General features: G+C 42.1%; 1 protein-coding gene across 1 annotated transcript in view; it reads right to left on the bottom strand.

Annotated features, from left to right (window-relative positions):
• Nucleotides 1-2,419: 2,419 nt before the first annotated feature.
• The window catches only part of LOC137351717 (ras-related protein Rab-11B-like), a 38,063-nt gene continuing 23,511 nt past the window's right edge, over nucleotides 2,420-16,971 (bottom strand). The window contains exons 4-5 of the mRNA XM_068016451.1: nucleotides 6,685-6,765; nucleotides 2,420-3,173 (exon numbers count right to left, since the gene is read on the bottom strand). Coding sequence (XP_067872552.1) covers nucleotides 3,031-3,173; nucleotides 6,685-6,765 — 224 coding nt within the window. The 3' untranslated portion in view covers nucleotides 2,420-3,030. The remainder of the gene's footprint in view (nucleotides 3,174-6,684; nucleotides 6,766-16,971) is intronic.

Here is a 16,971-nt window from a genome sequence, read left to right as displayed (position 1 = left end):
AGAGTACCGGACAATATTGAAACAAAGGAACCAGTCCCCGCCCCAATACACAGACGAGACCTGGTCAAACCAGTCAGTCACGTGACCACCTGCTGGCCAGCTCGGGGAGTTTTAAACTGGAAAAACAGAATTTGAAGTTAGAATGCCATGTGCTCCTGGAACTGAAAGAAGAATTACCTCCTCTCCTGTCTGCCTGCTCATCTCTCGGAGAACTTAATGTTGTGAAGACACGTGAACCTCAAAGAGAGAAAAGTTTCCTACATGAACAAGCTGTAAGCAGAATACTGGGCCCCAACGAAACGCTAGAATTACCTACAAAAGGACTATACCGTGAGTGAAACACAGTAACAAAATATTGCCTCAAACTGTTCCACTTTATCATTTCTTCTCTTTTCTGTCCCTATCTGCCTGTGTATATCGCGTGGGCATGTCGTATATCCTTGGGCGTGAACCGTATTACAGTCTAAGTTTAATAAATTTCACTTTTCTTCTTTAAACCAAGGAAAGCCTGCTTGTGCTCATTTCTTTGCCTTATAATTGGAAAGCCGTGAACAAGAATTCACAAAGGGGGAACTCAAAACACAATGTGTTTAAACAAAAAATAAAACCCTGTTCCAATAAGACCAGGTGAAGATAGACACATTGCTCACCTGGTCATAACAACGGGCCATGAATCAGACAGCTGCACAGAGAAAATGAATCCCTTTCCCTCGCATTTCTGAGCTGGGAAGAGTGTCACAATATTCAAATGATTCAAACTGGCTGCAAGTATTTTTAATTGAAACAAACCATTAAACGCTTGTGAATATGAGAGGAAACAATAATACTCCAGCGAAATCTCTCAATGGGGGATGCTGCTATAGAAGGGTCCGCTGTAACCGATCCAAACACCAGACAATGGTAAAGACACATGCTATTTGATGAATGAGCAGAACATTGTTCACCTGTGTGGTGATCTCATAATTGCCACTGGCTATCCACAGTCAGAGCTAGAGAATGGGTAATTGACTGGCTGTGCCTTGTGGCTTTAGTTATTTCTTCCCATTGAGTCACCATGAGGGGACTGTTTGAAGGAAGGACTCGAGGAAAATTTGAGTTTTTTTTTTAAAGTGGCAAGGGCATATACTAATTTGCAATGGTTAACTTATTAATATTGTGACTGTATTAACCAACTAGTTAATGCATTTTTCTTTGAGTGACTGACATCTTGCACACCAATTGCATTTAACGGAAAACTAGATAAACGTATGAGGGAGAAAGGAATTGTAAATTATGCTGATGTACATTCTGTATTTCTATGTAAGATGTAAAAACAGTGGCAACATCACTCAGTGATGCTATGTGGCTACTTAAATAAAGCCTTTGGGAGCCTATACAGTTTGTATTTCCTTGTGAAGGGAGCTAATTTAGTGTCAGTTGGCACCTTTGAAAAGAGCCAGGTTGCTATATGTTGAGAAGGGGTTTGAAGGTTAGAGACATATTTACAGCATAGCTTGAATTTTGTTTCAGAGGTTGTAGGGGGTGGAACTTAATGTTTGTAAAGTTGGAGATTATCAGGTGGTGGGGAAAATCCAAAATAGACATGGACCACAAATGGAGTGAGTGGGTTTGAGGGCTTGATGGGCTGACTTTTCGCACTCAGTCTTCTATTCTTAAATCTAGTGAGCTCATTAAATGCAGAGTCATCTGATGTGAGGGACCGATACTCTCACCTGCAGTATGCAAAGTCTGCTGTTTCTTCCCATGGCAATGTGTTATTCTGATAAATGCTGACACTTTCCTGGTCCCTAAGGATAGTTCTACAACAGTTTAATTAACACTTATACTTGTCACTAAATAGGAACACAATCAATACTATCTCAATCCAGTTCCAAATGTCAGGGACCTATAAGATGAAACTGTTCTTGGTTGAGCAATCTCACTCAGAGAGGCTATAGAGTGGCCGCTGAAACATGGGGAGAAAAAGTCTCACTGGTGCAAAAAAGGGGCAACCTTCTGAGGATGTGGCAGAGTAGAGGAAACTGTATTGCACTTGCTGGCTTTCATCTTCTCCGCCACTTCCCTGATACTGCCCTACTTTTCATTGCCTACTTTCGACTTACTGTAAGTGGCCAATTCTTCAGCTCCTTTCTTCTGGGACTCCTGCCACAGCATCCCTGCCCTGTCACGGTCCTTCTGTCTTCAATACCCTCATTAAAGACACTCTTATTCAAATGTCTTTACACCCTCTCCTAGCCTCCATCTTCTTCATGCTTGATGCTCATCACCCTGTAAAGTCCTCTGAACATCACTCTCTGAGCCCTACAGAAATGTAAGTTGTTATATGAATAGGACACATGGATGGGAACAAAATTGGGTCTCTGATATAGCAGTTTCTTTACTAATAAATAAATACAAGAACAGGCCGAGAACACTCCTAGAAGTTCACAATAAAATTACTTTAGAATTTTATTTCCTATAAAACTGCAGCAGTTTTGTAATATAACAAGTATTTCACCATCTTATTTCTGGATAAATAATTCCTCTTTTGAAAATTACTTCAGGTTATTGCCTTGTGGTTTCTGGTGAACTGAAACTGAATTTGTCCTGATTTATTCCTGATTTGCACTGTTCATCCAGACCATTTGGAACTGGAATGAGGCAGTCCCAATCTCACCTCCCTCAGGCCCTGAGAGCCTGCAAAGAGGGAAAGCTTTCATCTCAGCAACTAGACCCTGAAACATAGAGGTAAAGCATCTCAGTTGGCTCTGCATAGTTATTTTCAGCTGAGAATAAGGGCCGTAAACCTATCTTTGAATTAGTGAAAGCATATTTCCGGGCCTCGCAGAGAGGGATTCCATGCTATCACCAGTATGCTTCAGGCAATTAATTGCTTCTTATTTTGAAAATTTGACATATCTGTTCCATAGTTGCAGCAAAAAAAAATCCAAATGAAATGGATTAAATCATATAGGCCATTGGACAGAAGCGTTCCAAACACACTATAATGCACAGGCAGGAGAGGGGAGTCAGAGGAGCAGCTGCAGCAGATCACATGTTCTGGCAACATTGCAGTTTATTAGATTTCTGCCCGTCGCTTGTTGGAGGGACATCGATCTCCACCACATCGCTGCCGGGCGACTCGTGGGCCAATCGGTCAGAGATCTGCTTCTGAGAAACTATACGGTAAATTTCTGGAAAAGAAAAATAATTTTAGTTACTCCAGAATCCCACTCCTCAAAATTATTTTTCAGGCCCTTCCATGCGCCACACAAGGCACTGGATGCCCTCCACCATTTTGCTCGTGTGGCCATTCTTCAATATTTGATTGTAGATCACAGCCTCCCATCTTCCACCCTCCATTAGCTGGAGCTCATCCAAAACTCTGTTGCCCCTGTCCTAATTTGCACCAAGTCCCATTCACCCATCATCCCTGTGCTCACTGTCCTACATTGGTTCCCATTCTGGCAATGCCTCAATTTTTAAATTTCTTACCTTGTTTTCAAATCCCTCCATGGCATCACCCGCCCCCCAATCTCTGTGATCTCTTCCAGCCCCACAGTAATCCGAGATACCTGCACTCCTCCAATTCTGGCCTATTGCACATCCCCGATTTTCATCCCTCCACCAATGGCAGCCTTGCCTTTAGCTGCTTGACGCTCTAAGTTCTGGAATTCTCTCCCTAAAACTCTCTGCCTCTCTCCTCCTTTAAGATACTCCTTAAAACCTACCTTTTTGACCAGGTTTTGGTCATCTGTCCTAATATCTCCTCATGTATCTTGGTGTCAAATTGTTTGACTACACTCCTCTGAAGCACCGTTGGGCACTTCACGATGTTAAAAATGCTTTATAAATGTACGCTACTGTTCTTCTTCACATTCAATTGTTGACAATGATTGTAATATGGTTATTAAAGCAAAATACTGCGGATGCTGGAAATCTGAAATAAAAACAAGAAATGCTGGAAATACTCAGCAGCATTTGCAGTTCTGAAGAAGGGTCACTGACCTGAAACGTTAACTCTGTTTCTCTCTCCACAGATGCTGCCAGACCAGCTGAGTATTTCCAGCATTTCTTGTTTTTATTATTGTAATCTGTTTATTCAACTCTAGAGGGAAGAGGAAGGGAAAGCAGCCAAGTCCAATCTGATTTCAATACAAAATCACTTTCCAGCAGAAAGTGTAGAGAGATCAGGAGTAGGAACAGGGGTGATTTTTCACCTCCCTAGTACAGTGCAATGACACAAAGTGGCATGTTTCTAATACAGCCCCAGTTGAGATCAGCTAACAGCAGAGACTAGAGTTTGAACAAACTTTGTTCAGCACTTGTGCCACATTTCTATATGGCAGGACAAAAAGATTTTTCTGATCTGCAGACTCAGCTGAGACCAGAACATTGTACAAATTCCATTCTTATACAACTCCGAGCATCACTGTGTTACTGTAGCAGTGATTGATTTGTCTGCTGTTCAATGCCAACGCAAGAAAATCCAAGTACAAATCCAGCTTTCTGATGAGTTAGAAGATTGAGAACAGCTTAGGTGGCTTATGTGGAGGAGGAACACTAGCACAGGTTTGATCGGCCAAATGGTCGGTAGATGCTACAAAATTCTTTGCCCACCACCCCCCCCCCCCCCCCAATTTATGTTTTGCACTCGACATCTTTGTAATATATTTCAACCAGAAAAAAGCTCTCTGCTTTTTAGCTGCTGTAAGGAATGTATCAAATGTTCTAACCCTATTATGATTCATGTTTGCCTCAGATGCTCATGCCCCAAGCAAGCCGACCCTCTCTTTGAACCAAAATCTGACCTTGTATGTCGCATGTAAGGAGGAAAAATAAGCAACACATGTACTCCATGAAATAGCAAGCCAAACATATCCATGAGTAGCAATGAACAAAGCCTATAGAAGGTTGATCTCTTTAGCCAAAGCAGTTGAATATGTCGGCACTGTGGCTGGAGTAGTGTGTCCAGCCCTGATCGCTGGGACACAAGGGAGACGGTCAACTGTTGGGGGCAGTGCGGAGAAAAGCTACAAGCTGATCCCCAGTGCCAGAAGTCTGAGTTATAAGGAAAGGCTGGAGAAATGTGGTTCCTCAGCCTAAAAAGGAGGCATCTTGGAGGAGATCATATAGAGGTTAACAAGTTGGGCAAGGGTATGCAAAAGGTAAGTCCAGAATATTACTGAAAAATTAATTTTGAGAATGATGAGGACACTGATTCAAACTGGGAAAAGGCAAATTTAGAACCATTATCAGGAAATCCTTCTGTGCATAGAGTGATCAGCACACGGAAAGGACTTCTAGATAAAGCAGTGGATGTGAATGCCCTAGAATAATTTAAGAAGCAATTGGAGGCTTCAATAAGAGGACTTGGGATATTTCTGGATATATTGATGAATTAAGATGGGCCAAATAGCCTCTCCAATCAGCAATAATGTGTGGTCGTATTTCTCAAGAGAACATTTAAAACTTTTAAAATTTGGACTGGAGAAGGTACAGGACTGTACCCTCCTGATCATTCTGCCTTATAGATAAATAACATTGGCAAACTATATATTGAAAGCAATTACAATTCAGATTTGTGGAGTACAATTAAACAGAAGCAAAAGCAAACAAAAACAGATTTCACTAGATTCGCGTTTAAATTATCATCCCAGTTTCAAAACACTAAATACTCCAGACATCTTTGAAGTAATTTAGACTGGTGATTCATACTGAAGTTTATGCTTGGAATCTTTGCCCAGCTTGGCAAAGCGCAGGGTAACTGAAGCAACTTTCTATAAGGAGTAAGTTATACTCCTTGTTCGTTTTGAATTCCAAGCTGGGCCAAATAAAAAAATAACACAAAGGTAAAACTTCTAATCACAGTCTGCCAATTAAAGCAAAGTTTCAGGAACTGCCCAACGGGTTTTCCTTATGTAGTAAAATAAAAGCAAAATACTGCAGATGCTGGAAATCTGAAATAAAAACAAGAAATGCTGGAAATACCCAGCAGGTCTGGCAGCATCTGTGGAGAGAGAAGCAAAGTTAACATTCCAGGTCAGTGACCCTTCATCAGAACAGATTTCCTTATGTCGTGTTGCACTTACAGAACACCAGGGGACTGGTCAGCATCTACAGTGGCACAGTCATCTCTGGTACTTCTTAAATAATCCACTTGTTAGGACCACACAGCCTACTTTTGCATGACATCAATTCATTAGTCACCATATGTATTTCTCCAATACAAACACAGCATTCAAAATGCCAGGGACACAGTTTAAACCTGTCACAATGCAACTGGTGTAGAAATTTCCACAGAGAAAACTTAACAAAACCAATCTCTGACCCATCACCTCCCTTCCCCAATATGACCTTTAATTCCACCAACACAACACCATTCCCACACCACCCAGCCATACAATTTAACCTCTATTATCGTGAAAGCAGAAAACCGGCAATATACAGCATGAACTCAATGATCTAGGAAAGGATTTGCAACCTAAAACATTGGATAGTATCGAGCACTGATGGGTTTAATGGTCTTTTCAGTCTCCTTTCTTTTTACATATTAATCTTGAGTGCTGATGGACCTGCTGTGTATTTCTGACATTTTCTCTTTTTGATTTATAGTTTTCTCTATCCAAGGTTTTCCCCATTGTAATTCAACCAGTCACAGTACAGAGACATTTATTTGAATCTAGACATTCTTTTTGGTTTTACCTGTCAAGATATTTTGGAAAGCCTCCTCGACGTTAGTTGAATCCAAGGCAGATGTTTCAATAAATGAAAGACAATTCTTCTCTACATGAAAAGGGAACAGAACAAATCTCATTAATCTCCATGAACCTGGTGAGTCAGACAAAAACCTCTCTATGTTGGTCCAAGTGAACAATCTAGAGATCAATAAGCTTCAGAAGAATCCATTCATGAAGGATTTTGAGAGTATTGTCTGTGTCTCTAGTTGAAGAAAAGTTGGGGTGAAGGGTGATTTAGTTCAAATACTCTTCCATTTTATATTAAATATACCATTAAAAACTTTACATGTGTGCAATTCCTGTTGATCATATTCCTGTCTGAAATACTTCCGAGTCTCTCATCCTGTCTAATGCAGATTTTTTGCAAAGCAGAATTAAAAGGAAAACAAAGGTGAACATAGAAATGCTCCAAGAATAGAACATACCCAAGCCACAATATCTGCAACCTCTCAATTCACTTGTGCATGAACCCACTTACTTATAATTAAATTTTGTAATCTTAGAGTGACAGATACCTACATTTTGTTTCACAGAGTAATGTTACTGCCCTTATAATAGTGTAGCCTCTGCTTATTGTGAGCAGTACCAGGGGAGATTCACTAGTAACAATTAAAAGTTATGAGATGTGTGTCACCATTCAGATGGCACACTTTCCATAAAACACCAAGACACTAGATACTTAAAAATATAGTGCTATGATCAGGTGAGGAGGGGGTCTCAGGCTCCCCTTTCGCCCCTTCTCTGGTGTAACTGCAACAGGGTTAATGCTTTTTTAACACAGTGATTGAAGTTACCACCACAGTGTGCGTTTGCTCCTGTTCCTCTAATATAATTGCCAAAGAAACAATCAGACAGGTTTTCTTGAGTTTAAACAAGAAAGATGTAAGTTTATTATCCTTATCACTCTAAACCGGTTAAAATTACTAAAATACGCTACGCATCCAAGCTCACATTCACATGAGAGAGACACACACACACATATACAAATAGATTACAGAGGGAAAACAGAGTTGGGTGGTTGGAGTAGAGTCTAAAATAAATGGAATTTAAATATAGTTTAGCAGTCCCATAGTCCTTAGTTGAAACTGTAGTCCTGAAGTCCTCGCTGAGCTATGTGCACAGTTCGGGCTTGCTTCTCAGGCTCCAGAAGGCATAAGAGGGGGTTTTGACCCTTGTATCCTAGTTGGTGGTTGTGGTGGTCTGTGGACTTGGCTTTACCAGATGCAGCTGTGCCTTTTCTGGATCTGCACTGGAGAGAGGGAGAGAGAGAGTGCTGCTCCCTTGATGCCTTATAGTTACTGTCCCACTTTGAGAGTCACAACTTGCAATCTCCCCAGAGTTGCACAAGCAGTCACATGATATTACCACCCCTTTGTGTTTTAATGAGGTTCTTCTGGAATTTTCTCAGATTCAAGGCTTTACCCCCCCTTAGGCTGTCCAGTCACACTTGGTGGGGATTGGCTCTTTCAAAGTCAATGGGTGTCAATGGCGGTTGATGACCATGTTGAGAAAGCCGTCTCAGGTAATTTAATCAGAGAGCACTTCATTGTTCTTGCTGGGTTGCCTCTGTCATGTTGTCTCCAGTCTACTCTATTGCTGTTGCATATGCATATTGCCATGGCCATCTTGGCTGCCAGGTTACTCTTTTTAAAAGAAGTTATTTGTAAGAATTTCCAGTAAAAGTCTTGGGCATAGTTCCAATCGAAGAAATTAATATTTCCCATTTGGCAAGTAGCGTTTTCATACCACCACCATACCGTGCAGAATGAAATGCAACAGTAGGAGCATTTCATTATATAAGAGAACAAAGGGAAACACATGCACTTTTCATTCATTCTCATTCACTCAGAAATCTTAAAATTGTTGTAGCTTGTCTTTTTTCTTTTGCAGCAGCAAGTGCTGATTTTAACTGCCCTTTTCCCTTAAGGTTGGTCTGGTATGGTTAGAGGTTGTCCAATGGGTTTAACATTTCTTTCGTATCAATTTGTAATAACCTAGGGATGGGCATCTTAATAACTATGTAGTTGTTGGGGAAGCTTGGAGTCTGCAAATTACCAGTATAGTCTAGGGCAAGTTCTGCATGCACAAACTTTAACCCTTCAGCTGCTGTTTCTGCAACACATGTTTCTAACCCTCTGTTTCCAGTACCTTGATAACTTCCCTCTCTATGGTGGTGTTAGATTAGATTAGAGATACAGCACTGAAACAGGCCCTTCGGCCCACCGAGTCTGTGCTGACCATCAACCACCCATTTATACTAATCCTACATTAATCCCATATTCTTACCAAACATCCCCACCTGTCCCTGTATTTCCCTATACTAGTGACTATACTAGTTGGGTGATAAATTGGTTTTAAGCCTTGTGAGGTGTCTGAGAATTCCTCTGGGCCCTTCTGCTTGCTGAAGTCTGAAGTAAGATTGTTGGATTTCATTAGCTCTGAGCTTGAGCCTTGATCATTGAACTCTGCAGTGGATAGATCCATCCTGACCTCACTTTTTGTGTTCTGGTGAGTCACACAAGTGCTGCTCACTTTAGGGTAATTTTGTTTCCATTTTCTATGTACGTTGAGGAGGGTTTCTTGTCTAATCTCCCCCATGTTCTCTGGGACATTCCTGCTTGCAGGCATCTGTTCAGCTTCTACTGCACTCCTGTGGCACTTCAACTAGGTGAGGCATCACCCTCACTGTTGGTTTCCCTTTTTGGGGACTTTCCTTGTCCCTGCAGGATTTTGTAAATGCTCTTAGCAGCCTTCGTAAGGTGCTTCTTTGGCCTGCAATAACATAGGAGGGTGTGGGGTCTGATTTTTCCTACATTTCAGGGTTGGCTGACCGAACAGTTACAGGTTCCATTTGGGAATCCTCCTTTAACCTGACTTCACTGTCCTTTTCGTCCCCTTCCTCCCTAATTGGCTGCCAGACATGTGCTTGTCTCTCCCGTTTTGTTTTCGGCAGGGGTCCCTCACCATTCACCAGCCCTCTGTTGGAAGGTCCTTCAAAAGCCGATATGGGAATTAGCAGTGCAGATTTTACTGCAGGTTGGGGCTTCCTCATCTCCTGGCACATGTGGCAGGTTTTACAGAACTCCACTACATCTTTGTGGAGTTTTGGCCAGTCAAACTGCTGTCTTATGCGTGCTCTGGTTTCTCATACACCAACATGTACAGCCATTGTAAACTTGTAGGCCATTCTTAATATTTCTTTACGGTACCTCAGCGGAACCACTAACTGGTGAACCACTGTCCATTCTTTGTCCTCAGGTCTGTGAGGAGAGTTCCACTTCCTCATCAGCACCTCATTCTTTACATAGTAGCAATCAGGGACTCTCTCTGCTTCAGTTTCAGGTTGGGCAGTCTGTGCTCAGTTCCTTAATACTGCGTCAGCTTGTTGAACCTCAACTAGGGAAGATTGGTTTAACTCATTCCCGGAGTCCCCTAACTCCCCAAAGTCTCAGACAACCAGACAGCATGGTCATCTGTCTGCAATGCCAGTTCAGTCTCCTCTGAGGGAGCTGGTTTGGCCATGGCCCAAGTTACTGCACAATCAGGGGAAATGCGGGGGACCGTCTCCTGCAACTGCCCCATCTCTCTGACCTCCTTTGGTCTCTCTATCGCTACTGGGGAAGCTACCATCTTCGCTCCCGCCAGATCGTTACCGAGGAGCAGGTCAACCCCGTCCACAGGCAAACTAGGGACAACCCCCATGGTCACCGGTCCCAAAACTAGGTCGCACTCCATCTGCACCCTGTGTAAAGGTACAGGCGTACACAGCCCTCCGATACCATTCACTACCATTCTCTTATTCACTGCACTCTCTGAGGGGGAAAGGTCATACCTTTTCCCAGCAGAAGGGATCTGGTGGCCCCTGTATCCATGAGTATCACAATGAGCTTGCTTGCCCCACTCGAGGGGTACGAATACAAAATCCTGATGACCTTCAGGGATCTTGTTATATTTTCCTGGGTCTCACTGCTATTGCAATTAAAGCCACAGCCTGCTCACCTGTGCTTTCCATCAGGGTCCCTTCTCTTGCACTGGTCAGGTGTGCCCTGATTAATCCTACAGGCTTTCCCCGTAGTTTCCAGCAGTCAGCTTGGAGGTGACCTGCCTTGTTACAGTGGAAACACAAAGGTCTCCGGGTCTCACCCCTGCTCTCAGCACTGTCTTTTTTGGCTTGAGGAGGGCCCTCTGTATGTCCAGCTTTCCTCTCTCTCCCAGGAGTGTTTAGGTTCCGATCACCCTCCCATCTTTTATCCTCTATCAGGGTGTGGGGGTGTCTAGGGAAGGGTCTCCCTTGGGGTACGGATTTATGTACGAGAGCAAACTCATTGGCCAGAACTGCGGCTTTCCTGGCCCTTTGAACTTTTTGTTCCTCCACATGGGTTTTTATAGAAAGGGGAAGAGTTTTTAAATTCCTTGAGAAGAATCACCTCTCTGAGGTTTTCATACATGGGCTGTACTTTAAGGACCATTACCCACTGGTCAAAAGCCAGCTGTTTACTTCTTTCAAACTCGAGGTAAGTTTGATCAGGCTGTTTCCAGAGGGTTCAGAATTTCTGGCGGTATGCGTCCGATACTAGCTCATATGCCCCAAGGATAGCATTTTTAGTCAATTCATAGTCTAATAACCTTTCATCTGGTAACAGTGAAGAAACCTCATGGGCTTTTCCTGTTAGCTTGTTTTGTAGCAGTAGGGTCCAGCTCTCGGCTGGCCAACTCAACTGTTTTGCAAGCTTTTCAAACGTGACAAAAAATGCTTCCACATCTCCCTCCTTGAACTTTGGGATCAATTGGGAGAACATTAAGAGCTCAGAACACGGTCCTAAGCTAAGGGTAGCTTCCATACTGGTCATGCTTTTATTGAGGTTACCATCTCGCCCCCTAGCTAATTCAAGCTACCTTAACTCCCTTTCCTCCTTCTGGAAAATTTTCTCTTTTTCCCTCTCAATTCTCTCTCTTTTCTTCTCTTCTCTCTGTCTTCCAATTCAAGTCTCCTCTGTTCTAATTGTATTTTTGCTAACATTACCCTGTCTGAGTCTGATTCCAACCCTGTTTCTGACTCATCACATTCGAGTGAAAAATGATTGGCCACAAGTCTTAAGAGTTCGGATTTCTTAGCTTTTGCCCGGAAAGTGATCCCACACTGCCCAGCTACATTCCTCAACTCTTCCATAGTTAGCACCTTTAACTCATCCTAAGTTACTTCATCCTGGCTTGGGAAGGTACTGGCTTTGGATATGGACATTTTAGTATTCTAGCAACACAAACCACAAGAAAACCTATACTGATGGGGTTTTTTTGCTCGGGATCAACATAGTTTCCCACTTCCAATTTCTCATTTGTGGGTTATGATCACGGACTACAGGCCCCAAATTTCTGTTACGGCCAGGTAAGGAGGGGGTCTCAGGCTCCCCTTTCGCCCCTTCTCTGGTTTGACCGCAACAGGGTTTATGCTTTTCTAACACAGTGATTGAACTTACCACCTCAGTGAGCGCTGGCTCCTGTTCCTCTAATATAATTGCCAAAGAACCAGTCAGACAGGTTTTCTTGAGTTTGAACAAGAAAGATGCAAGTTTATTATCCTTATCATTCTAAACCAGTTAAAATTACTAAAATACACTACGCATCCAAGCTCACATTCACACGAGACGCACACACACATAGATTACAGAGGGAAAACAGAGTTGGGCGGTTGAAGTAGAGTCTGAAATAAATGGAATTTAAATACAGTTCAGCAGTTTCAAAGTCCTTAGTTGTATTTGTAGTCCTGAAGTCCTCGGTGGGCCACCTGCACGGTTCGGGCTTGCTTCTCAGGTTCTGGAAGGCAGAAGAATGGGTTTTGACCATTGTATCCTAGTTGTTGGTTGTGGTGGTCTGTAGGCTTTACCAGATGCAGCCAGGTCTTCTCTGGATCTGTACTGGAGAGTGGGTGAGAGAGAGAGAGAGAGAGAGTGCTGCTCCCTTGATGGCTTACGGTAACTGTCCTCCTTTCTGAATTACAACTTGCAATCTCCCCAGAGTTGCAGAAGCAGTCACATGACATTACCACCTGAGTTTAAATGAACTTATTCTGTAATTTTCTCTGAGATTCAATTCAAGGCTTTACCCCCCCCCCAACTCAGTCTGTCCAGTCACACTTGGTGGGGTTGACTGTTTCAAAGTCAATGGGTGTCAATGGCTGTTGTTGACTGTGTTGAGAAAGCCATCTCAGGTAATTTAATCAGAGAGCACCCATTGTTCTGGCTACGTTGCCTCAGTCATATTGTCTCCAGTCTACCCTGTTGCTGTTTCATGTGCAAATTGCCGTGACCATCCTGGCTGCCAGGTTACTCCTTTTAAAAGAAGTTATTTGTAAGAATTTCCAGTAAAAGTCTTAGGTAAAGTTACAATCAATGAAATGAATATTTCCCATTTGGCATGTGGGGTTTTCATAACAATAGGCATTAGGTGCTGTGATAACTTAGTTTCTGCTGAAGGAGAGGGATCAAGATCTGTCAATTCAGAGAAACTTTCAACACTAATAGTAAATAGGCTCTATCGATATCGTGATATTTAGATTAACTCCACACAGGAAGTATCTGAGCAGTAGCTTAAAGGGACAACCAGGTAGCAGCCAATAATTCAACATGCTCCAGAATATCAGTGTCAATGCCACCAGAGGTCCACAAAAAATATACAATATTGATCGAGACTTTTTAAAAAGTTGGAACTGACATCTCACATAGACCTGCCACATCGGGTCTCCTCAGCGCTAGGTGAGACCACAGACACGAAGGAGCCTGTGCATCATAATGGCAGCTGAGACTTCTGGGTGACCCAAGATGTGACCCAGTATTGTCCGAATCCTGGGAAACCATTTTACTGGCCGAGGCCCCTATTCACAGCATAGGGAATACAAGACCCATGGTAATTCGTACACAGATTATATAAAGTAGTGGGAATAATTTAAAGTGGTGTAACACTCAAACACAGTATTGAAGCATTTTGGGTTCCGTGCACTATAGGCAAGATTGCATTGATCCCGTATGTTAAATTGCTCTAGAGATAATACACCCCCAGATACCAATTATATCCCTGTTTACATAATAACATAGTATTAAATATTTCATTTCACACTCTTACCTGTTAATTATACATCAATTGTGTTTAATTATGGAGGGCATTAATTGGGGTTTCACTTGAGCACATATAAAGAGACACTTACTGAAACTGTGGGGTGGTTGAGTTAGGAGGTGTATGCTTGTAATCTTTCACTCTGTAAATAAATGTAAGATTGAGTAAAGATTGGCTCCAGTGTCATCCTTCACCAACTGGCTTTCTGGAATAGAACATGATAGCAGAGGATAGTCGCCTAAAGGTGAAGGTTGGAAGCTTCAAAAAAAAAAATTCAGAAAGACGACGACAATCCTAGGAGCCATTGTGAGAAATTGCAGAAAGCAAGTGCATATTATCGGGATATGATTACCCTCCAATGTTCTCGGAGTCTGAACCATATGACCAGTGGAAGAATTAAGTTGATATGTGGACATGGGTTATGGCCCTACCAAAGAGAAAACAAGGTATGTCCTTGGCATTATTGCTTCCTACAAGATATAAAATCAGAAATAAAGTATTTTATGTGCTGCATGCTCGTCGCTTGGATACTGATGAAGGTTTGGATCTTTTATTAGCATTCTTAAATGAAATTTACAAGAAAGATGATCTATTAAATGCCTATGAGGCATGGTCAAACTTTGATTTCAGAAATAGATTCAATGGAGGAATATATCATGGAATTTAACAGACTATATAAAAGATTGAAGAAATTCAATTTAGAGATCCCTGGTTCAGTGCTCGCATTTAAATTGCTGGATTGTGCTAAGATGTCGCATATGAATAGCCCCTGGTTCTAACTGGTGTTTGGTTCTCAGAGACAGACTCACTGTTGGATTAGATGTCTGCTTCTTTGAAAAAAATTCCTGGGGAAACAGTTATTTCTTGCAGCCTTCGTGGAACAAATGGAACATTCTGCGGTGATATAAGGATTATAGGATTTGATGATTGCTGGATTTCAAAATGGTCCAGGTACTGGACGCAGGTGTCAGTACAACGAAAGGGTTACAAACAGGCGGAATGAAGATGGAAGCACCTTTAGCATACCTGGCTATTACAGCAGAAGACAGAATTGGAACTGCAATAATAGGTGAGTGAATCCCAGGAATGCCCAAGGAACTGTTAATAGGTGCTTCAGAGTATGACTCAAAGTGTCCTTATACAATGAACTGCCCAAAGCAGAGAGGCAGCGTCCTCCAAATGACATGACACAGAGAATTCTGAGGTAGAAGATGAAGATAATGATGAATCCAAATGAACTGTACGAGTCGCAAGGAGTTATGGTCCTGTGATGAATGTGTTAGTGGTGGACTTGTTCATCTGTGCTGTGCTAGATAGTTGCTTGCACTTCGACAGTATGGGGAACAGATGGTTAAAATGTTATCTAAATTCACTAAGTAGTTAAGGAGTATAAAAGTACTACTTGCTTTATGTTTGGTGATGACAACGCATTGAGGTCACTAAAGAATGTTGTAATTCCATGTAATTTAGCTGGAGTAGCCACTTTATCAGTACTGATGTCATCTCTAATGAGATACCTTTGCTGTTGAGTAAACCTTCTATAAAAAAGGCACAAATGAAACTTGACATGGAGCACAATAACGCAGTTATTTTTGGAAAGTCAGCGGGTAAACTGTAGATCCAATCAGGATGCTATTGTATCCCCTTAACAAAACCTGATGTTTCTCGTCAGTGTTAGACAAGTATTAATTGCATCAGGTGATGAGAATCAGAGAAAAAAAGCCAACAGTCTTAAAGTTACATGGACAATTTGCTCAACCCTACTTGTCAAAGATTAAAAACCCCGCTAAAGGATACAGGGTAGTTGATGAAGAATATACGAGGCTAACCGAAGAGATTAGTGAGAAGTATAAAACTCTTAAGTTTCGGAGGATAAGCCTTCCATTGGAACTTGACTTTAACGTGGTAGTTGCCATGGATCAGAAGATATGGGACAAAGACAGAAATACATTCATCTTACATTTTATAGACTTGGCAACCAGATTTAATCTTTCTACAATAATACCCAGTAAGGACAAAAGGGTTATTATAGACAAAATCTTGGAGAAATGGAGAGAGACCAGATTTGGGGCCCAGCTAAGTTTCTGACTGATTATAGGGGGGTAATTTGCCAATGACAAGTTCAGAAATATGTGTGAAAATATGAACATTATAGTCATGAATACCACAGCTGAAAGTCCTTTGTGAAAGGAATCATGCGATAAAATGCTGCATAAAATCTTAGCTAATCAACCAGACTGCAAGTTGAAAACCGTCCTGGCATGGGCGGTTCATGCTAAGAATTCGCTTCAGATGGTTGAAGGGTCATTTGAGACCTCTGGGTGGTTGTCGCTCCAGGCCCAGGTAAGGGTACCATGCTCAGGGTTACGAGCCATGGCCAACGGCGGAACTAGTGAATTTTCAGTGGTGATGGTGGAAGAGCTAGAACCTTGAGGGACAACAGTTGCTTACCCCAGGTGGAGGATCTGTCGGGTAGAGGACTTGTGTTTCCATTAGGAAGGCAACGAGAAACTACTTCATGTATGTTTTCACGAGACATATTGGTCATTTTTCATGGAAGTTAAAACATGTGAGGCTCTTACGAGCAACTGAAGAGGAAAGCATAGGACCATGAGGCATGGAGAAGTAAGCATAGAACCTGCCCTTGGGCAGATCACCACTACTAACGTTGGAGAGTATAGATCCGATCAATTAGTCTCTGGGAGAAATCCCAAATTACCTTCTGCACTGTGCAATATTCCTCCTGCTCTAGAAGGTTTTACAATTAGTTCTTTTTTTGAAGATTTGAATGCTTTACAGGCAGGGAGATGGGCTTTCATCAAGGCTGAGGTCTCAGAGAAAAATCAGAGAGCTCTGAGGCATCATATAAGAACACTGAGACAATTTAATTCAGGAGATTTGGTGTATTATAAAAGGGGAGGGTCATAGGGAATGGAAAGGCCCTTGTAAGGTAATAGGTCATGAAGATAAGACAGTAGTTAACATAGCAATCAAACTGTAAATGTTCATTCCTCACGATTAATTGGTATTAATTACAAAATGTCTGACACTGAGCAGCTGATAGAAGTAAACCAGGCACCTTGTACCTCAAATGATGTGTTTTGTGTTGAAGGTCTTGAGGAACAGAATACAGTGGTTCAAG

This window comes from Heterodontus francisci, chromosome 36, assembly GCF_036365525.1.
Source record: "Heterodontus francisci isolate sHetFra1 chromosome 36, sHetFra1.hap1, whole genome shotgun sequence".
Taxonomy (NCBI): Eukaryota; Metazoa; Chordata; class Chondrichthyes; order Heterodontiformes; family Heterodontidae; genus Heterodontus; species Heterodontus francisci.
Note: the sequence above shows the minus strand (reverse complement) of the source record. Positions and strands in the feature narration are given on the sequence as shown.